Source organism: Nelumbo nucifera, chromosome 2, assembly GCF_055504915.1.
Source record: "Nelumbo nucifera cultivar China Antique chromosome 2, China Antique-T2T, whole genome shotgun sequence".
Lineage (NCBI taxonomy): Eukaryota > Viridiplantae > Streptophyta > Magnoliopsida > Proteales > Nelumbonaceae > Nelumbo > Nelumbo nucifera.
The window spans coordinates 28,887,913-28,910,751 of NC_142650.1; the positions used below are offsets into that span (position 1 = coordinate 28,887,913).

General features: G+C 38.2%; 1 protein-coding gene across 1 annotated transcript in view; it reads left to right on the top strand.

Annotated features, from left to right (window-relative positions):
- Positions 1-20,915, top strand: part of LOC104588618 (hydroxyproline O-galactosyltransferase HPGT2-like) — a 49,717-nt gene extending 28,802 nt beyond the window's left edge. The window contains exons 8-13 of the mRNA XM_088898206.1: positions 14,081-14,204; positions 14,328-14,415; positions 16,792-16,839; positions 19,740-19,811; positions 20,036-20,148; positions 20,300-20,915. Of these exons, the coding sequence (XP_088754332.1) occupies positions 14,081-14,204; positions 14,328-14,415; positions 16,792-16,839; positions 19,740-19,811; positions 20,036-20,148; positions 20,300-20,322 (468 nt within the window). The 3' untranslated portion in view covers positions 20,323-20,915. The remainder of the gene's footprint in view (positions 1-14,080; positions 14,205-14,327; positions 14,416-16,791; positions 16,840-19,739; positions 19,812-20,035; positions 20,149-20,299) is intronic.
- The last annotated feature ends 1,924 nt before the right edge of the window (positions 20,916-22,839 follow it).

Here is a 22,839-nt window from a genome sequence, read left to right on the forward strand (position 1 = left end):
CAATGTTGATGGCAGCCTGATTATCACAGTACAACATCATGGGTTTGTCATGATCAATCCCAAGTTCTTCCATTAAAGACCTTAGCCACAACAATTCCGAGACTCCATGTGCCATGGCTCTATATTCTACTTCTGCGGAGGATCGAGCCACAACTGTTTGTTTCTTAGTCCTCAAAGAGACAACATTACCATCCACCAGACTGCAATACCCTAAAGTAGATCTTCTATCATCAATATTTCCAACCCAATCAGCAGTATAGGCTTCAAGTTTCAGATAACCATGTTTGGCAAATAGAATTCCTTTTCCTGGAGAGCCTTTCAGATAGCACAAAATCCGTTCTGTTGTTGCCATATGGGTATCTCTAGGAGCATGCATAAACTGGTTAATGCAACTGACAGCATACGCAATATCTGGCCTAGTCATGCACAAGTACAAAAGCTTCCCAAGAAGTCTCTGAAAGACCCCTTTGTCTTCCAACAAAGTTCCATCCGAAGTTGAAAGTTTGTGACTCATATCAATAGGAGTTGCAGCTGGTCTTGCACCCAATTTTCCAATTTCAGACAACAAATCAAGGACATATTTCCTCTGGGAAATAAGAATCCCATCCCTGGATTTGGCAACTTCTATGCCAAGGAAGTATCTCAACTCCCCCAAATCCTTAATCTCAAATTCTGTACGGAGGAAAGACTTAAGGGCCAGAATGCCTGAGGCATCATCACCAGTCACTATAATGTCATGAACATACACAATGAGATACACTGCTAGAGATCCACTTTTCTTCACAAAAAGAGTATGATCTGACTGTGTCTGAACATAGCCGAATTTAACAAGTGCAGCTCTAAATCTCTCAAACCAGGCTCTAGGAGATTGTTTGAGGCCATAAAGAGATTTCTTTAGTTTACATACCTTTCCTTGCATATCTTTCCCATACATTCCTGGAGGAAGACACATGTAGACCTCCTCATGTAAGTCACCATTCAGAAATGCATTCTTTACATCTAACTGATAGAGAGGCCAATCAAAGTGAGCTGCCAGAGATAAAAGAACCCTCACAGATGTCATCTTAGCAATAGGGGCAAAAGTCTCCAGATAGTCAATCCCATATGTCTGTGTGTAGCCTTTTGCAACAAGTCTGGCCTTGTACCTCTCAATAGTCCCATCTGCCCTGTATTTAATGGTAAAAACCCACTTGCATCCAACTGGATCCTTCCCTTCAGGCAAATCCACTACCTCCCAAGTACCATTTTCATGTAGAGCATCCATTTCAGTCTGCATGGCATCTCTCCATTCTGGAATCCCAAGAGCTTCTGATACAGACCTAGGAATGGGGTTAGAAGCAACTAAAGAGAGGTAGGCACAATATGAAGGGGAAAGTAGGTCACAATATGGGGTTAGAAGCAACTCTAATAACACAGCCACATAAGCAAGTTACTTAATAAACAGAAGAAGACTAAACTACCCCTATTCGGCACATCTTAACACTCCCCCTCAAGCTGGAGAATATATGTCATATAATCCCAGCTTGTTACATAGATAGTTCACTTTCCCTGAGCTTAGAGCTTTTGTAAACAAATCTGCCCACTGGTCATTGGAGCCCACATGTTTTGTATTTATCTCTCCGGCAAGAACCTTCTCTCTCACAAAGTGGCAATCAACCTCTATGTGCTTTGTTCTCTCATGAAAGACAGGATTGGAAGAGATATGGAGTGCAGCTTGGTTGTCACAGTACAATTTCATAGGTTTATCCATGTGAAACCCAATTTCTTGTAGAAGATTCCTCAGCCACACTAATTCACAGGTAGTGTGAGCCATGGCCCTATATTCGGCTTCAGCACTGCTTCTGGCTACAACCGTCTGCTTTTTACTCTTCCATGTCACAAGGTTTCCTCCCAGAAATGTGCAATAGCCTGTAGTAGATCTTCTGTCACTCACTGAGCCTGCCCAGTCTGCATCTGTATACCCAACTACTTCAAGTTTTCCTCCTGGTTTATACAATACCCCACGGCCTGGAGCTCCTTTCAGATACCTCACAATTCTAAGGACTGCATCCCAGTGAGGTATACGAGGGTTCTGCATGAATTGGCTCACCACACTGATTGCAAAGGAGATGTCGGGTCTCGTGATAGTCAGATAGTTCAGCTTTCCCACTAGTCGTCTATACCTTCCAGGATCTTCAAATACTTCTCCTGTATCACTGCTCAACTTAACATTTGGTTCCATAGGGGTCTTAGCCGGTTTTGCACCTAATAGTCCTGTTTCTTCCAATAGATCAAGGACATATTTCCTTTGACACAGATTCACACCTTGTTTTGACTTGGCAACCTCTATTCCCAAGAAATACTTTAATGTTCCAAGGTCCTTTGTTTGAAAATGATTTTGCAGAAATGCCTTTAGTTTGCCAATCCCCAATTTATCACTACCAGTGATGACAATATCATCCACATAGACCACTAATAAAATCTTCCCAGCTTCTGAGTCATAGCTGAACACTGAGTGATCAACCTGGCATTGCTTCATTCCAAAACTCTTCACCACTTCACTGAACTTCCCAAACCAAGCACGTGGAGATTGCTTCAACCCATAAATTGCTTTCTTCAGCTTGCACACCTTACCACCCTCCCCCTGAGCAACAAACCCAGGTGGTTGCTCCATATATACTTCCTCCACTAGATCACCATGGAGGAAGGCATTATTTATGTCAAGTTGAAGGAGAGGCCAATCATACATAACTGCCAAAGAAGTTAGGACACGAACGGAACCAATTTTAGCCACCGGAGAGAATGTCTCCATGTAGTCCACACCATACAACTGTGAGTAACCTTTAGCAACAAGTCTGGCCTTCAGACGCTCCACACTACCATCTGGCAAGTATTTCACAGTATACACCCATTTACAGCCCACAGCATGCTTCCCAAGTGGGAGAGTAGTGAGTTCCCACATTTGAGTATGTTGAAGAGCAGAAAGTTCCTCCTCCATTGCCCGCCGCCATCCAGGTGAACTAAGAGCTTCTTGAACATTGTCAGGTATGGAAATAGAAGACAAAAGTGAAACAAACTGGCGATGTGAGGTAGAAAGACGAGATAATGAAACAAAATTGGAAATGGGATGGAGTGTAGAACTACGTTTACCTTTCCGTAAGGCAATGGATAGGTCAAGATCTGAAGGTTCAGCAATAGGAGCCATGAGAGGATCCGCAGACGAGGTAGAAGTAGGAGGAGGGGCCGGTGTCGTTCGACGTGTATACACTTGTCGGATCGGTGGTCGTTCAGTGGTGACCTGCACTGGATGAGGAGATGAGTCTACTCCAACAACAGCCTCTGGAACTGAATCACTAACAGGAAGAGGAAGAGGAGGTAAGGGTGAGGACAAGGGTGCTTCAGGACGGGAGAAGAAGGGAACAAACTCAAAAAAGGTGACATCAGGGCAGACATAGCACTTTCGGGCAATGGGATTATAACACTTGTACCCTTTTTGAGTCCGAGAGTAGCCAAGGAAGACACATTTAATTGAGTGTGCATCTAGCTTGTCTATTCTAGGACTCAGATTATGAACAAAGCACACACAACCAAAGACACGAGGAGTTAATGGAAACGAAGATAAAGTGGAAAACAAGATGGAGAAGGGGGACCGACCATGAAGAATAAAAGAGGGTATCCGATTAATGAGAAAACATGCAGTGAGTACAGCATCACTCCAAAACCGTTTAGGAACATTCATGTGGTGAAGCATAGACCGAGCAATTTCAAGAAGATGATGATTCTTCCGTTCAGCCACCCCATTTTGTTGAGGGGTGAAAGCACATGATGTCTGATGAATAATGCCATGCTGTTCTAAATACTATTGAAATGCAGTAAGAAAATATTCACGACCATTATCTGAACGGAGAACTTTGATTGGAACACCAAATTGTGTACGTATTTCAGCATGAAATTTTTGAAAAATGGAAAATAATTCACTTCTTTCTTTCATTAAGTAAATCCATGTCATTTTTGAACAATCATCAATAAAGGAGACAAAATACTTGTACCCATTGTAAGACTCAATTTTGATTGGACCCCAAACATCTGAATGAACCAAAGAAAAAGGACTCAACATGCGACTCTCAACTCTTGGACTAAAGGACACATGACGGTGTTTACCAAACTGACATGACTCACATTGTAAAACTGACAACTGACTCAATGATGGAACCAACATCTTGAGAACCTTGAGAGATGGATGTCCCAGTCGGCAATGCCATTGTAGAGGAGTAAGGGAGGTCTGAAGTGCAATTGAAGATCCACCGCCGTCAAGGTAATACAATCCACCAGCTTCATGCCCCCCACCAATCTTCTTCCCCATCTTGAGATCCTGAAAAACACAAGTGGAAGGAAAGAAGGTAACAGAACAGTTAAGAGCTTTGGTTATTTTACTAACAGACATAAGATTGAATGGAAACTTAGGTACATATAAAACAGATGATAAGGGGACAGAAACCAAGTCAACATTACCAACACCACAAATGGGAGATGAGGACCCATTGGCAAGTGTAACAGTTTGTGATGTGGAGGTTTCAGAAAGAGAAGAGAACACACCTGGAGTCCCGGTCATATGATCTGAGGCTCCAGAGTCAATAATCCAGGAAGGAGTTTTAGATGACATGCAAGCAATACCTGATTGGGCATATGTGGTAGTGGTATGCTGTGAAGTAGTTTGAAGGAACCGTTCATACTCATCACGCGGAACACTCTCCATCTCCCTTCCAGAAGTAGATGTAGATGTGGGAGGTGTTCGGTCTGCCAGTTTATTGTCACTAATAGCAACCTCGCCTGCTACAGCATGATTAGCCCATTTAGAGGGAGGGCCATGTAGGTCATAACAGAAATTCACTGTGTGTCCATCCCTACCACAATGAGTACATTTCCTTGTAGAGTTATTTTTTCCTCTACCACGACCTCCCCGTGAATCACGGCCACCCCGACCAATCATGGAATTGCCACGGTCCCCTCTGGAATGACCTCCTCCTCTTGTACTATGTCCACCACCTCTAGCTGTCACAAGTGCTGATCTATCATACTGTGTGGGGTTCTCTGTCTAGCCCAAAGAAATTCTACGAAGTCTTGAGAATACTTCCTCAAGTGTAGGAAGAGTAGAGCCCCCCAATATTTGAGCTCTAACTGGTTCATATTCTTACTTTAGCCCCACTAAAAATCTTGTAACATCAAGTTGCTCCTTTTGCTGTTGCTGAACTTGAATATCTGGAGTAAGGGGATGATAGACATTGAGTTCATTCCTTATATTCTTCATACAGGCATAGTACTCTTCTAGTGTTTTGGTTCCTTGTTGTAGATCAAAGTACTCCTGATACAGCTGATATACTCTTGTTGTGTTGTCTTGTCCAGAATATAGCTTCTTAGCATGCTCCCATATATCCTTAGCCGTATCAAGGAACATGAAGTTGGCACTGATTTTGGGTTCCATACTATTCCACAGCCAAGTCATGATTTGAGCATCTTCTTGTTCCCAATCATCAAACCCTGGAGAGTCAACCGGTGGCTTCTCATCTCTTACATGCTTTACTTTCTTCTTTGCCTTGAGAAAAACTTCCACTGATTTAGCCCATGGAACATAGTTCTCTCCATTTAGCTTAATTGAGGTCATTTGTACCCCTAGGTAGTCGGAGGAAATTACTACACTAGGTTTCTGATCATTGTAGCCATCTCCTATTGTTGCCATTGTACTCTTTCACAGTTGTCTCTAACTTTACTTCTCAGCTACAAGCTGATTGATGTTGTTCACAGTTTGATATTTCAGCACCTATTGCAGTCTCTAAACACCACAGTGGAAGCACACACTTGTTCTTATTCACACTACTGCTGACTTCACACACTTACGTCCCACATAAGCATCAGTTTACCATTCACTAATCACAAGTAGAGGCCCTCTTACAACCACTCAAGCACCACAACACAGCCAAATCTGCTGCACCCAGTTCAGACTTGTTTAACACACTTAAGAGGGCATTACACAACCACAAGGAGTTCGGCAAGGTCACTGCATTCTACCTTACACCACTCGGCCACTTACAGCAGCCCTAACACCATTCAACAACTTACAGCAGCCCTACACCATTCGGCTACTGCACACACAGCCCTTCCTAGGGCAACAATGAACCTAGTTCTCTAGGTTCTACTCAATACTAACAGCTTCTTGTAGGGTTTCTACCCAGAAATATAAGTGACACTAGAAGAAGAGAGAACCGACCTTCTTTTGAGAATATCAATCAATCATTCACTGCTGAAGTCACTTTCCTTGTTGAAGAGGGTTATGCGTAGCAGAGAGACAAGCTGTAATGTTTCTGACCTAGGGCGAACCAGTCCTCTCCATCGACTGACCAGAAACGAAGGTGAAGAGTCACGAACAATGCTGAGGTGCTTTACCAACTGACTTAGATCAGGAACCTTGCTCTGATACCATGTTTCGACTGCTGCTACAGTAGTCCGAACAGGAAGAGGAGAAGAAGAAGAAGAAGAAGAAGAAGAAGAAGAAGAAGAAGAAGAAGAAGAGGAAGAGAAGAAGAAGGGTCTGTCGAAAATCTGATGGTCAACCCATCCAGTCGACCCCCTTAATCTATATTAGATTATAATCATGTTTACAAAGACAGGAATGCCCTTACTTAAGTGTGGGGCAGAGTAACTCTAATAACACAGCCGCATAAGCAAGTTACTTAATAAACAGAAGAAGACTAAACTACCCCTATTCGGCACATCTTAACACCCCATTTTCCTTTGCTAAAAATATGGATTTTCACTAATTGTGACCAAGCCAAGTAGTTGGTCCCATCAAGCTTAACTGTAGTTACAGCCAGCATAGAATCGGTTGGGGTTTCCAAAATCTGTCCATATTCAGCAGCATTCTTGTTTTCAAGGCTTGAGAATTCCATCATGTACAGGCTCCAATTAGGATTTTCAATAGGTTTCCCAAGGTACTGGGGTCTTGATGAGTTTAGTTTGAGCTGAATAGGCAACAACAACTAGCTCACAGAATCAGTTCAATCTTGATAACTGTGACAGTCCAGTTCGGTGGTAGTTCTTTCTTTACTGTTTCATCCTTCAAAGGACACCCAGCAAACCTCCAATCACAAGGTATTTCAGGTTCCCAACAGCTGTTGTCCCAAAGAGAAGAAAAAAAGGGGCCACAGTCCTTAAGAGACCTTTTGTCGAACACTCAGTGTGCAGTAGTTAACAACCTACTGTTAACTAGAAGAAACCACTTCAAAGTGTTCAGTATAGGTCCAAGAAGAGGCTGGGATGAAGATGAGACTAGTACCACTTAGTTTTAGATCAGTTTCAGCAGCTTGGTAGTCCAATAATCAGCCAAATAGCACTTCCAAAACAACCCAGAAATTTCTGAGTAGAATCAGTCCAGCAACAGTGGGCCGAATGGAGGTGGGCTTTGAATGCTTTAATAGTCCTCCCAAACAATAAAAATAACCCAGCAAAGGACTGAGAAAAGACTTACAGCAAGAGAGTCTCTGGTTTGAACTATAAACCAGGCCGAACACTTGTTCTCTGAGATAACTTCGAAATTCTTTTTCTCTGATTTCAAATAAGGCCAAACAACTTGCTCTCTGATTCTTCCTGGTCACCGAACCCTTCTCCAAGTGTATAGAAATTTGGGCACCCTCCAATGACCTCCAAGAACTAGGCGGATGACTATAAACTTTCAGCCCTAGAACCTCCTCATGTAGTTGGCTGAACTAGAACCACATGAGGGACACGCCAAGCAATGGCCCGCTCTGATACCAAGTTGAAAAACAGCCCACTTGATGTATGGAACTGTTTGAGATTGGATGCAAACTAGAAAATAAACAAACAAAAGAGGAAGAGAAGAGAGAGTTGGCGGCAATGAGTGTTAGAGAGTAAGAGGTTCGAACATAACTACTCTCTAACACTCTAAACATCTTATTAATAAGTTAATCTTTGACAAATTACAGAGAGGCCCTTGAGTGGGCAGGAAAATACAAAAACAGAACATTACAGAGTATGGGCCCAGAATAAGGCCCACAATAGAGAGAAACATAACATAACATGAAATGACAGTCTATGGGCCATTCGGCCCATCTTCTCTACAAATCCCAAGAAAGTATCTCAGATTTCCCAGGTCTTTGATCTCAAATTCTGAAGCTAAGAACTCCTTCAGCCTCTTCATCTCTTTCACATCATTTCTAGTAATCACCATATCATCCACATACACAATGAGTGCTGTAAGTTTGTCATCCTGTCTCCTTGTAAACAATGTATGATCTGCACTGCTCTGAGTGTACCCTACTTTCTTCATGGCCAAACAAAGTCTCTCAAACCATGCCCGGGGAGATTGCTTCAAACCATATAATGCTTTCCTTAGTTTACATACCTTCTTTCCAACATCATATCCAGGTGGGGGTTCCATGAATACCTCTTCATGAAGATCACCATTTAGGAAGGCATTCTTCACATCCAGCTAATGAAGTCCCCAAGAGAATTTTGCTGCTAGTGACAGTAGAACCCTGATTGTGTTGAGCTTTGCTACTGGGGCAAAGGTTTCCTTGTAGTCAATTCCTTCCTTTTGTGTAAATCCCTTTGCCAAAAGTCTGGCCTTGTACTTCTCAATTGACCCATCTTCCCTGTGTTTTACTGTGAATACCCACTTGCACCCAACAGTGCCTTTCCCCTCTGGCAGGTCCACCAATTCCCACGTCCTTGCTTTCATTAGGGCTTTCATCTCCTCATTCATGGCTTCTTTCCACCTTGGATCAGAAGCCGCCTCTGAATACCTGGAAGGGATACATACGGAGGAAAGAGCAGACACAAAGGAGTGATAGGCAGGGGATAAGTGTGAGTAAGAAACATAATCAGCTATGGGATGCCGAGTGGTACAAGAGCGAACAGGCTTACGGAGAGCAATAGGAAGGTCCAAATCTGAATTGAGTGAGTCGGAATTACCTTGGATTGCAGAGACAGATTGATTTGAGTTCAATTGGTTGCAATCATGAGGTTGAGGGGCCTTCTTCCTTCTACTGTATGTAAGTATCTCTTTCTCTTGTTCACTGGAACCTTCAGAAGCATCAGCCGAATCTGAAGAAGTAACTGGCACAGTGGGAGTCTCACTAGGTTGACCCGGAATGTTACAGCTAGTAGTAGTGGAAGGTGATGAAATGGGAACAAAAAAGAAGGGAGAATGAGAATCCTCTTCCATCCCACTACTCTCCCCCTGAAGAGGATTCTGAGAAGACTGGAAATAAGGTTGGGACTCAAAAAAGACTACATCTCTGGTGACATATTTTTTCTTGGAGACAGGGTCATAACACTTATACCCCTTTTGTGTAGGAGAGTACCCCAAAAATATTCCCTTTGTAGCCTTAGGATCCAGCTTGGTTTTCTTTGGATCCTTCACATGTATGAAACATGTACAGCCAAAAACCCGTGGGGGAAGAGGAAATTCTGGAAGAGTGGGACACAAAACAGAAAAATATGTTTGAGACCAATATTGCATCTGATTTATCAGGTATGATGCAGTGAGAACAGCTTGAGACCAATATTGCTTGGGCACATTGTGCTGGAAAAGAAGGGCTCGAGCTGTCTCCAATAGGTGCCTGTTCTTGCGCTCAGCAACCCCATTTTGTTGAGGGGTGGGTGTAAGCACATGATGATTGATGTAACATGCCTGCATCTTCCATGAATGAGTTCAGGGATCTTTCAAAGTATTCAGTTGCATTGTCTGAACGGAATTGCTTGATCTTTTTATCAAATTGTGTTTCAACCATCTTGCAAAACATCATAGTTATCCAGGGAACTTCATCACGTCCTTTCAACAGATAAATCCAAGTGCACCGAGAATAATGGTCAATAAAACTGATAAAGTAACGGAAGCCATCAATGGAAACAATGGGAGAAGGACCCCAAACATCAGAATGAACCAAATCAAAAAGGGCTTGAATTTCATTTCTAGAAATTGGATACATTGATCTGCATTGTTTTGACATTTGACACACATCACAAATTAAACTCTAACTCGGAATGCCCTTACATAATTCGGGAAACAACATTGCTAAAGAAGAAAAAGACAAATGACCTAGCCTAGCATGCCACAAGTGCAGCCTAGCTATTGACTCTACACATTCCGGACTAGTAGTAGAAGCTTGCAAGGCTGAGCTGACATCTTCATCAAAATAGTAGAAGCCCCCATACTCATGACCACTCCCAATCGTTCTCCTCGTCAATCTGTCCTGGAAGACACAATGAGAAGGAAAGAAAGTTATACTGCAGTTCAAATTTTTTGTAAGCTTTGAAACAGACAACAGATTTGAGGTAAGACTAGGAACATGTAGGACTGATTTAAGAGAGAGATCCTTGCTTAGGTCAACCACCCCCTTTCCAGAGATGGTAGAGAGGGACCCATCAGCTACTCTCATCTTATCTTGGCCAGACAACAAATGATATGTAGAGAATAAGGACATATGTGTCATATGGTCAGTGGCTCCGAAATCAATCACCCAAGAGGTAGAATTAATGGAACTAGTTGCACTAAATGTAGAGGTTGTACCTGATTTGGCAAGAGAGGTGGAAGCTAAAGAATTGTTCTTCAGACGGGCTAATGCCCGGCTGAGAACCTCTACCTCACTAGCTGTGAAGCCCGAAGTACTTGGTCCAGAGGAGTCGGCATCCTGCCTTGTGGTGGAAGAGGACACTGTCTGAGTACTCTGTGAGTTGTCACTACTGTTGTTGGTGGCAAGATTCCCACTTGCTGTATGGCCCTTATGTTGCCTTTTGTCCTTTCTCAGAGCAGCTGGCTTCAGATGAGGGTACAAGACCCAACATTTCTTCTTTGTGTGTTTCTCACCACCACAATGGGTACACTTGAGGGACTTCTTGTCTGAAAATCTATTCCCCTTAGTGGAGACTAAGGCTGAATGTTCTCCAGGTAGTTCTGTTGAATGTGTCTGGGAGTCAACTTGCATCTCCTTTCTCCTTACTTCTTCATTCCTCACCAAGTAGTAGACATGGTGAAGCTCAGGTAATTCATCTCTCCCTAGAATCTGTGACCTTATACTCATATACAGGGTCAAGACCCGCCAAAAACTTGAAGTCTCTGCCTTCCTCAATCTGCTTGTCATGCCTCCCCTTGTCATTGGCATTTTCCCAATCCAAAATCAAGTGGTGGTCAAGCTCTTCCCAGAGGCCTTCTAGTGTTGCAAAGTAGGTTGCCACGGACATGTCTCCTTGCCTTAGGGCTACAATGTCTTGGTTCAGCCTGTAGATTCTAGCATTGTTCTTTTTCTGGCCATATGTCTTAAATACTTTCTCCCAAATTTTAGCAGTTGTAGGGAAGTGATGAACAGTTCTGGCCACCCTAGGAGTCATAGAGGCCAGCAACCAAGACATGATTGTGGCATTTTCCTTGCGCCACACGGTGTATTCAGGACTGCCAATTTCTGGTTGTTTCTTGTCTCCATCCAAATAGCCAGTGAGTTCACGAGAGGTAATGAACAGCATTGCAGAGACGGACCGCTCTCTGAAGTTGTACTCATCCAGTAACACACTTGTAATCTGCAAGCTGTGCAGATTAGGGTTTTCCAGGTTTGAGGACCTTGTGACAGGTCTGTTATCTCTAGAGGAAACTTCACCGGATAGTGAGGACATCCTGACTTCAGTCCAAGAGTTGTTCACAGTACTATAGGTGATTCTGTTAAGGACTGGCCAAAGTGGTCACTGTGTTCACAGTACTGGTAGAAGTGTTCACAGTTCGGGTACAGTAGCAAGTAGAGGTCTGTAACTGAACTAGTTCACAGTGCTGGTAAAAGTTTAAGGCTGCAACTGTGTGGTGCAAAAGTTGCCGCAGTTCTGGTAAAAAGTAAAGGTCACTGAACCAGTTCAGCCCAAGAGTAGGGCAGATAACCGACCTGAAGAAAATCTGTAACTGAAGTTGTTGCAGTTCTGTAAGAGTCTTGCTGATGCACCGAGACTGCAACTGTAGAAGAAGCTAAGTCTTTATCACTTGTTCTGCACAAGTCTTGCTGGAGCACGAAGCTGCAACTATAGAGGAAGTTCTCCCCCTCTCGGCTAGTGCTAGGACTGTTGAATCAGCCCTCAACCAGGTCTGTCCTATACAGACCTCTCTTAGTAGCCCAATAGCTACTACTTGCTGGAAATAATCAAGTAGGACATCTACTTCTGGGTTTTACTTCCCTTGAGTCCTACAACCAAGAGAAACCCTAGGTTCGAACTTGCTTTACTCTCTTACACTCCTAGGTCTTTACTGCAGCAACCCAGAAAAGGAAGAGAGAAGATGAAAAGACAGCAAGAGAAGAGAGTGCACCTGCTGAAACCAGGAAGGAGCTAATGCTCTGATACCATGTAATCTGAAGAGCTATACTCGAAGTAACAAGGAGGAGAAGAGAACCACAGAACTGAAGAGAATGTCGAACTGTACTAGGCAGTCGACCAGTCTTTTATTTATAGATGGATATAGTACAAGGTACAAGAAATTACTGGGATGCCCCTGATTAGTGATGGGACACCCAGATGACTTAAATCACTATACAGGATTAGGCCCATTAACACAGGCCCAGTTACAATATAAGTTAAACATAAGACTGGGCTAATAAGAACTCTTATCAGCCGAACATCACTCTAACATTCTAACAGATATTACAAGAGAGGCTGTTAGGGCCCATTCAGCCCAGTCTCTTTACATATGCAAGTTCGCAAAAACTCCAATTGATCCCAACCACAAGTTGAGTGCTACTGAAGGAGATGTTCTTCTTGATAGAGGGGTCTTTTAGAGCGTGGTTGGCCGTCTTCTTTATCTGTGTTTGATTAGGTTTGATATATATTTTATGCAGTCGGAGACTCGAAGTGGTTATCCAATACATACATGAGCCCAAAACCTCTCACATGCAAGCTGTCAATAGAATCCTAGCCTATTTGAAGAGATGCCTTGATAAAGGAATGTTGTACTCCCAACTATGGACATATAAAAGTTGAGGCCTATGCAGATGCAAATTGGGTAGGATCTGTTGATGATAGAAGATATACATCTGGTTACCGTGCCTTAGTTGGAAGCTATGAGGTTTCGTGGAGAAGCAAGAAACAATTAGTTGTTGCTTGATTTAGTGCTGAGGTAGAATATAGGGTAATGGTATATAGGGTGTCGGAACCACTCTGGTTGAAGACCTTGCTGACCGAAACGGGCATTCGATATTCCAATGAGACTATCGTGACAACCAAACAGCCATAAACACTGCCTACAATCTTGTTCAACATGATTGTACAAAGCATATCAAAGTGGATAGACATTTTGTCAAAGATAGGATAGCTAGTGGAGAGATTTGTCTACCTTTTGTAAGGTCAAAAGACCAACTCACTGATTGCCTCACCAAAGGCCTTCATCATCCAAAGTTTGCTAAGAACCTAGAGAAGTTGGGCATGGTTGACATATATGCTCAGTTTGAGGGGGAGTGTTGAGATTGTATGAGCCAAGGGTCTTTTTGGTCATTTCTTACCTTTTGTATTTGGGCACCCATATGAGGGCTTTTATGTAGTTTCTCTCTCATAATATAAATTTCATGTTTGAGAGAATGAACAGTAACACTCTCCTCCATTCGTTACTTTCTCTCCTCTTTCTTCTTTTCTTCTTCTTCTTGCTCTCTCAACAAAACCCTAGATATTGGCATATTGCAACTTTAATAAAATCTTACTTTGTCTTCTTTAAAAAAAGAATCTATTTATTTCGTGAATCCTTTTTCTTTTGTTTTGAACCTAACAACAAAGACAAACTTTTGACTTATAAGTAGAAGTGTATTCTTAAAAGAAATGTCATTTATGAAGTTTGAAGTCTTTATTCTTTCAAATTATTCATGTAATCAAACTATTCATTAGCATCATCAGTCCATGAGTTGTGGAAAATCTAACTTCTGATACTTCTTTGTAGGATATAACTTGTTTGAACTAGGTATATTATGAAGTTTTATGTAAACTTCTTTGGTTCACTAAATAAATTATGGTTATGGTTAATCAAATGAAATAGGAAATTTGATGCACTTGTGGTTGTGATTATTAGAATGATCATGAGGAGGCTCAAGAAGAGTTTTTGAAGAAAACAGAGTTCTTCTTCAGTGCAGCAGTTGAAAATTGGGATGCGGAATTCTATGTTAAAGTTGATGACAACATCAATCTTGACCTTGGTTAGAGTTCTGCATTGTCTCTTGTTTAAGGAACTTTGAAGTATAAAGAAATGTCTATCTATTTTTTGGAAATATATGCATATTATTTGTTTGATTCATCTTTGACACTTGATTTCTTTTCAGAGGGGCTAATTGAAATGCTTGGAACCCGACGTGGTCAAAGTGGTGCTTACATTGGGTGCATGAAATCAGGGGATGTGATAACTGAGGAGTAAGTATTTTTCTCTGTCCTCTATGTAGGTATTATTTCTGGAAAATTACTCCTACACTCCATTTGGAGTTATTGGGGGCGTACCTTGTCAGCTTCTTCCCCTTGTTGCCTAGAATGCTTTGCCTGATGGTGGTAGTACATATTTCTTATTATATGGTTGTTAAGTGTTCAATCTTTGCATCAATTGTCATGCTTTATATATTAATAAAGTTCATTACGGAAAGGGTATCCTTTTATAAAACAGGAACAACTTTCCACATTATGTGGTTTTACTTTATTGGAAACACTTGAAACTTCTACTTAAAATTGTGGTCTTCTTTGTTCTTGTCCATAAACATTCTGAGGTCAAAGACACTTAGAGTGAAAATGCAAAATTGCAGAAGAATTATGATATCTCTTTTAAGTAAAATTTTAAACCTGGTCCTTCATGGTTCTTTTGAGAAGAGCCTCGGAATTAAAAAATGTATATCATAGATTATGAAGTATTGGCTGGTATTATGTAATGGCTTTTGCAGCCTGACAGGGATGGATTTGTTGAATTCTACCAGGAGAACCTCTTTTCTGCAGTCGACCACATGTATTTTCACCTCTTTTCGCCTTGGATGGGAATGGCTTTAACTAAAGGCCAATATTATCACTTATGAAGAAATTTTGCGGCTACTTCATTGAAAAAGAAAAGACAGAGAGAAACCAAGGTTATCCTATTAATTTAAACCCCAGTTTCAGGATCTGAATCTTCAAAGCCAACACTAAATTGATTATAAATATCATTTCATGAATTTTTTATTTAATATAAAAATTATGATATAAATATTATATGTTTTTATTCAATTATATTGTTTATCCTTTAACAAGAGTTTAAGATATTAAAACATCAAGTATATTCTCTTAAATTATATACAATTAAAGCATTTATAACGAGGTAAGAGAAAAAATCATGTTATAACAAATTATTTGGATGATATTTGGTACATGTAAATTGAAAGCATTACATTGATATAATTAACTAAGTAAAACATGTTAAGAATGTTATAAAAATTGACAACACGCTGAGGAACATGTTAGATATATTCCTGTAATACTTTGTGTTAGTGTCCATTTAAAGGCAAATATGTTGTAGAAATATTAGGAAATATTTGGACATTTTTAATCCATAACCACTTCAATCACCCTTCTCTAATTCTATAGATAACATCTTTAATTTCACTCCCATTCCCATTGTTGGTGATTGATTCAAGGTATCAAAAGCAGTTAGTTTGGGGTATCTTGTGATTATCAATGCTATTTGTCTAACCTTTATTACTAATATTTTTACTAAAATTTCAATACATGTATTCTTTCTTTGGTCAACTATCTTGAAACCTTTTTATTCTAAAATATCTCTCTCCATTCTAAGCCTTATCTCAATTATATGGGCTCAGCTATAGGAATCTTGTTTCGCCATTCCTTCTCTGTTTAGTGTCAGAACACTAAAAGACAAATCAGGATCTGTGACCATAAAGTTTGGCATAAGTTTTATGTCGGCTGCCAACGTGACACAACCTTCTTTATCTGGGCCTGGGCCCGGTGGTGTAAGATAAGCTTACATTGGTGGAGTTGTGCAAATGATCACTTCTTTTCCACAAATATGAAGCACCATTTGACAGATGTCAAAAAGTTTTTAGATCTGAGCCATCAGCCATTATTAGTTGTTTTAATCTCATCTGATCTCCTGGATTGATCTTTTGTTCTCTCAACCAAATTCAGGCTGCACCAGGGGCAGCTCCAATATAAACCACCTCGAGGTCGGATATGTATGGTTCTAGTACACCTCTGGTTAAATAATTTTCTGATGATGAATACCATCTTTGTCTTCTTCCATGGCTCCTTCCATCATATCTTCACAAAGTAGAAACAACAATCTAGAGGTCTCTTGGATACTTCTTTAGAACTCTCTCTCTTTCTCTCTCTCAAGTTTCCCATAATAATTGAACAAAGAAGAGTATTACCCATCTCTAGAATCTGTATTCTTTGTCTAAAAGTTTTAATGACAGATGGACTGACTGACAGCTAGAACAGTTGATTAACTATACCTCATTTTTTCGCTGAGTTTGGGGTCTGACCAGATGTAGATCCTTGTAGGTTTACAGTTCCGGTATCTAGCTTGGTCTTAGTTTCACAACACTGCTAAAGAATATACACCTGGAGTCTTATGTAGAGGTGCAAGTCACTGCTCATAAGGTTGAGGGGCATGCATGTAAACTGGTTTCATGGATTGCTGGTCATGGTTTCATGTTTCTACAATGTTAAAGCATTTTATTTCATCCTTACCTTTCAAAAATATGATTTGACTTTTATATATTTAATCAGTCTTTAGCATCATATATTGATTTTCAGGGGAAGGTCATGGTATGAACCTGAGTGGTGGAAGTTTGGAGATAAGAAGTAAGTATCTGACTCATGGATATACAAACAATGGATTACTGCATATATCTGTTTTCTTATAAAATGTGAGCTCCTATATTGTACTAGCATGGCCTCATACTCACACACATAGTTTCTTGTTTACTACCAATTCAAACTTAAATGACATTGTAATTTGAGTGAACCCTTGTTTAAAAGTTTCTTATTGATTTCTAAAGAAAGGATAGAATCTCTTTGTATAATGATAGTAGTCAGGCTCAGGCATAACTGAATAAACTTAGCGTGTTTCAACTCTTGGTTACAAAGACTTGAAGACCAGAATATGATAAACTCGGGTTTGTTTTATAATCTGATTGTTTATCGCTTTAGTACTGAAAATAACAAGAATGCTTATTCAACATAGGTAGTACTTCTTATATATATCAACAACCATTAGACTTGGGTGTAAGAAGGGGATTAAGGAATCATGAAATTCCTATTAATTGTGAACTTCTAGAGTCATTGGATGCTGTCTATCTTGTTCCCACTCTTGTTGATGGTAGAATTTGGATACCAAATCCTTTTGAATACTTGAACATCCTTTTTTAAGCTATTTTATTTCCATTGTGATGCAGCACAGACATTTCTAGTGAGTGGGGTTAGGTGTAAACTTATCTCACTTAAGATTTAGCAGTTTGTTGGAAGGTATTCCACTTGAGAATCAATTCTTGTGATTGGCTCCAAAAGAAAAGACCTAACTGTGCATAGTTTTCAAGGCACCAAGGCAAGGCTAGGCGACAGGGAGGCACCTAGGAAATGGACTTTTTTTTATAGATAAAAACATGAATTCTAGTTGTAATTCCTTAGGTTCGAAGCAACCAACTGCCATCTTTCAGTAGTAATTATTTATAATCCCCCAAAAAATATAAACTTCATATTATATCATAGAAAAATCAACATACTCATGAGAATAAAGAGAATAAAGAAAAGAAAATGCAGAAAATACTGGGGCTGACCTCTATTTTTGTCCGAGGAGGAAGACAGCAAACACATGTATGTTGAACTGTTTATTGAAATTTATTTTATTATTATAATCTTGAAAAACAAGGAATATTAAAACAATCATAGTGTGGTGTACAAAATATCTAGGTGTGAAAGTGAGGCAGCCCTCCATAGGTGCTTTGTCGCCAAGGTTCAAAGTATTGAAACAATACGCCTCGTCTCCATGGGTGCCTTGTCTCCATGGAGATGCACAAAGAAATGATCTGACTTATTATTTATGCTCCATCTTGAGGGGGAATGTTAAGAAGTATTTATAGTTATTATTGGAAGTAATTATAATTATTATTTATTTAGGCACCAGGGTATTCTTGGAAGTCTACTTATGTTTTAATTAAGGAATGGAAGTGTAATTTTACAGATTTAAGTTATAATTAATAATAGTTGGTGTTAGATGGGAAATTTTATCAAACTCTTATTATGCTCAGCCCTATTTTCTTTCTTCTTCTTATCCTCACTTATTCTATTCTCCTTTCTTTGTGCTTTATTTTCTGGTTTTTCTTTTGTTCTACATCCAATCTAGCATTGATCTTAGGTTAGTTACAACCTGTAAGTGTTCAGAATTTCCTGTAGCCTAAATCTTTTCTAGAATATGCTAGCCCTCCATTTTGAAAATATGCTAGCTCTCAAACAAGATCTTGGATCAATCTGTGGGTTTGCAGGCCAGTCTGAGACCTAAAAGTCTTAGATCAGTTTGACCTAAGGTCAAGTTGTGTAAATTAATGGTGCAACTTGAGTCGGGTTGGGTTGGCAATTTTATTAAGATTTTGATGGGCCTAAGCCCTAAACTGAGTGCAATGTAATTGAAATTCTTCAAATTATATAACCCAACTTGCAGCTCCCAATGCTCCCCCCCCCCAAAAAAAAAAAATACAAATAAATAAATAAGATAAAAAATTAGAAAGCAGCCCTATATGGATCAACTAAGGTTGCAAATGATATCCATTTATCTGAATTTAAATCTGATCCTGTTCAGCTTAATCCAAATTCTATTTGTTTATAACTGGATAGAATATGGGACTATGGGTCCACCCCTATCCAATTCATATATAATTCAACTTGTTCTATTTAAATGTATTTGCTTATATATACTTAAATTTTATATTCAGTCTATTAGTAAAGTTGGTTTTAATGTTTCATTTTTACCAAAGAGACATTGGATCAAGTTTCATAAAATTTATTTTCAATATATATATATATATATATATATGTGATTGCAATCCGAATTTGTTTCAATTTGGACATAAATCTGATGGATAAGATTTAATTTGAATTCGTATATAAATAATAATGTTTGATATACCTTATATTCCATTCAGTCCTATCAGTTTGCAGCCCTAGGATAAATTGTCTTAAAAGGTGTATTTCATGTATTGCCTCTCTCTCTCTCTCTCTCTCTCTCTCCCCAATAGTAGCATAAGAAAAAAATTGGCTTATTCATCAAAAAGAAAAAAAAGTTTGGTTTTAAAGATGGCAGGAAAACATTAATAGGCTCTTTATTACCAACTTGTAATGGAAAACCTTTCTAAATGTTACAGTTTGAAATTAATAAATACTTATTATTAAAAAAAAGGAAACTTAAAGCCTTGAATATTTTCCCCCTTTCTTTCTCCAAACAAAAAAAAAGGAAAGAAGAAAAAAGAAAAATCCGCCATTCATTTCTACTAATTCAAATCAAAACTTTCATTTTGTTATAAATTTAACCTTCAGAATTATAAGACTTTAAAAAAGTATGAACTTTGACCTAGTTCACTGTATTTTATTTTATTGGGTATGGACTGCATAGTTAAGTAGACGCAAGATGATTCTCTATTGAATTGAGGGGTTCTTTTATGTTTCAGCCACTATGCTAAATGCATTCATTGATTTTTCACTACTTTCAGATATTTCAGACATGCAGCTGGTTCTCTATTCATACTATCTAAGAACTTGGCTGAATATATCAACATAAACAGGTTGGTGCTTAGGTCCTTAACCAGAAGCTCATGGGTACAAGCACTGAACTTGCATATCAAAGTTGTATTGTATGTCATGAAACTGATGAAGCATTGAATTGATTTCCATTCTTCCACCTTCACCAGAAGCACCGAGGAGGATGTATAATGTACTACATTCTTGGACAACTCTGTAATCTATATGTATTGCATGCTTATTTTCATTTGCCATCTCTTCTATGCAGTGCATCTCTGAAGACTTATGCTCATGATGATACATCTGTTGGATCATGGATGATGGGCCTGGAAGCAACATATATTGATGATACTCGTCTTTGCTGCAGCAACTACCGTGAAGGTGAGTTTACTCCCTTGGTATTACTGTCTCTGGTTGTGCATTTTCCTACTTCGGACGCTTTACTTCCTTTGTCTTCTTATTCGACCTGTGTAAATAGTTACAGATCGAGACATAAACATGTTGACAAACTCCATCTAATTTTGGTTTGCAGACAAGGTGTGCTCCATGGCTTGAGTCAACTCGTCTTCTAATTTTGATGTGGATCCTATGAGTCAACTCGTCTTCTAATTTCCTTCTTGGTGGATCATTCAAATCGGGACTTCAAGAAGTTAAAATAACTGAGATGTTTTCAGAATATGTAACATTGAAGTTCATGACTTGCCCAAAAGCAGCAAGGGTCTTATCAAAAGCTACAATAAAGTATCCTTCTCTATGAAGAGAGCAATTTCAAAACAATGTTGTGTCATCTGGAGACTGCCAGATTTTGATACTCATCGAAGTCATATTTTCTTGAGATGGATACAAAGGCTGGAGATGTAGCTCTGATATTGCCTTTGTAGGATTTATGTTCAACCAGCAAATGCTAGAGGCAATTGGATTTCCATTTAGAAAATTAGTAGATATTCAGAAAAAGATCGTTAAGTTTGCATTTCACATTGTAAACATTATGCCATTTAAAGGTGATCAAAGGTTTTAATTATTGATATGATAATTATCTGAAGGGTGGATTTGGATCGTATTGGTTTCTAGGCTATGTAGCTGAGGATTGGAATCTGGGTTGCCTACTTGACAGGTCAGAATCTTTACTACTACGTTATATTGCATAACTAGTGGGACCCGTGTGATGCACTGACTTTGTTAAAAGAATTTGAGGCAAAAGGAGTTGAGGGCACAACTTCAGTGGCCCCAATTGGCTCGCCAAAGCTCTTTTAAAAGTTGGGCTTGATTTTTCAATTTTCAAGTTGGGCTTGGGCCAAAAAACTGAGGCCTAACATAAACCCAGGTTAGGTGTGGGTTGAGGCCTCAAGTAGTCCAAGCCCGACCTAATTTAATCTAAGCCCTTCTAACATTTTATGATATACATATCTACATATTATCAATCTATTATACCTGAAAATCGGGCTACAAAGTTCAATTTACCTAAGTCCAAGTCCAACTTGAGATCTTGGATTAAGCTCGGGTTGAGCCTGGGTATAAGTTCAGGCTTAACTTTGAGTTGGGCCAAGCTTGAGCTTGAGATTTGAGATTAGGTTTGGGTTAACCCTCAACCAAACCCAACCCACCCAACTTGTACCCCAAGAATGAGCATTATGACTTTCCTAATTACATTTAAAACTAACAATTATTTAAATTTTTTATCAACAAATTTGTTGTTTTATTAATAAACATGTATTAATTTGTATTAACTTTATTTCTATTAAAATTTTGGAAGAATTTTTACATTTTTGTAGTTTTAAAAAATTATTAGAACTTTATTTTTAAATTGTCATTAAATAATTTATTTTCTTTTTTAATAATTTATTTACAAAATATACTAATTTATCTTTTTTCCAATATAAGCTGGTCATTAATTTCCTTTTCCAAAATTTTCCAAAACTATACTAATTTATCATTAATTTATATATTGAGAAATACAATCTTTTTAAGAATTTTTCCGAAAGTACACTAAATTATCTATAATTTTCCAAAATTTAATTATATGAAAAATTTATTACATTTGTGTAATTTTGACAAATTATTGAAATTAATTCTAAAATTCCTATTAAATAGTTTATTTACAAAATTATATTAATTTATCTTTTATCTTCCAATATATTATTTTAGTTAATAGTTTCATTTTCCGAAATTATACTATTTATTTTAATGCATTACTACATTTTGATTTCAATTTAGAAAATTATAATACATTACACTAATTTCTAATAATTTTCAATAATTAATGTTTATAAATCAGAAAATGACATTAAATTATAGTAAAAGATGAAACATTAAATAACAACAAATTAAAGTAATTGTTGAAAAAATTACACTAATTTCTGATAATTTTCAAAAATTAATGATTATAAATCAGAAAATGATAGTAAATTACAATAAATTATACTACTTTTATAATTTTCAACAATTAATGTTTAAAAGTTGGAAAATAACAGTAAATTACAATAAAAATAAATTACATTAGCTTCTTATAGTTTTCAATAATTAGTGATTAAAAAACCAGAAAATAACAGTAATTAACACAAAATCATTCCAATTTAAGTAAATACAAATGTCAAGTTTAATAATACAAACAATTATAAGTCATAATTATAATTTAAATATTTTAAAAGATGTTTGAAAACTTATTAAATTTGGGAGCAAATAAATGATAAAAATTAATAAATAAAATAAATATTTTATTTAATGAAGTAAATGATAAAAATTTTCATAGTTTTTCTAAAAATTATAAAGCAATTTAAATTATTAAATCCAATAATGAAAATTATTTCAAACCAAATAATTGATAAAATAATAGTTAATGATTTATTTGGAGAAATTGAAATTTTATAATTTAATTTTCTGAAGAATAATGTATTCTAATTTAATAATATATTCCAAGAAATTAAAATTTAATTTATAAAAGTAAATTAAATTTATTCCATGAAATTAAAATCTAATTTATGAATGTAAATTTTTAATGTTCTAAACATAGGGATCATTATAGAAGCAGGTGACCTAATCACTAGGTCGGGTCCAGGTTTTGTCAGGCAGGCG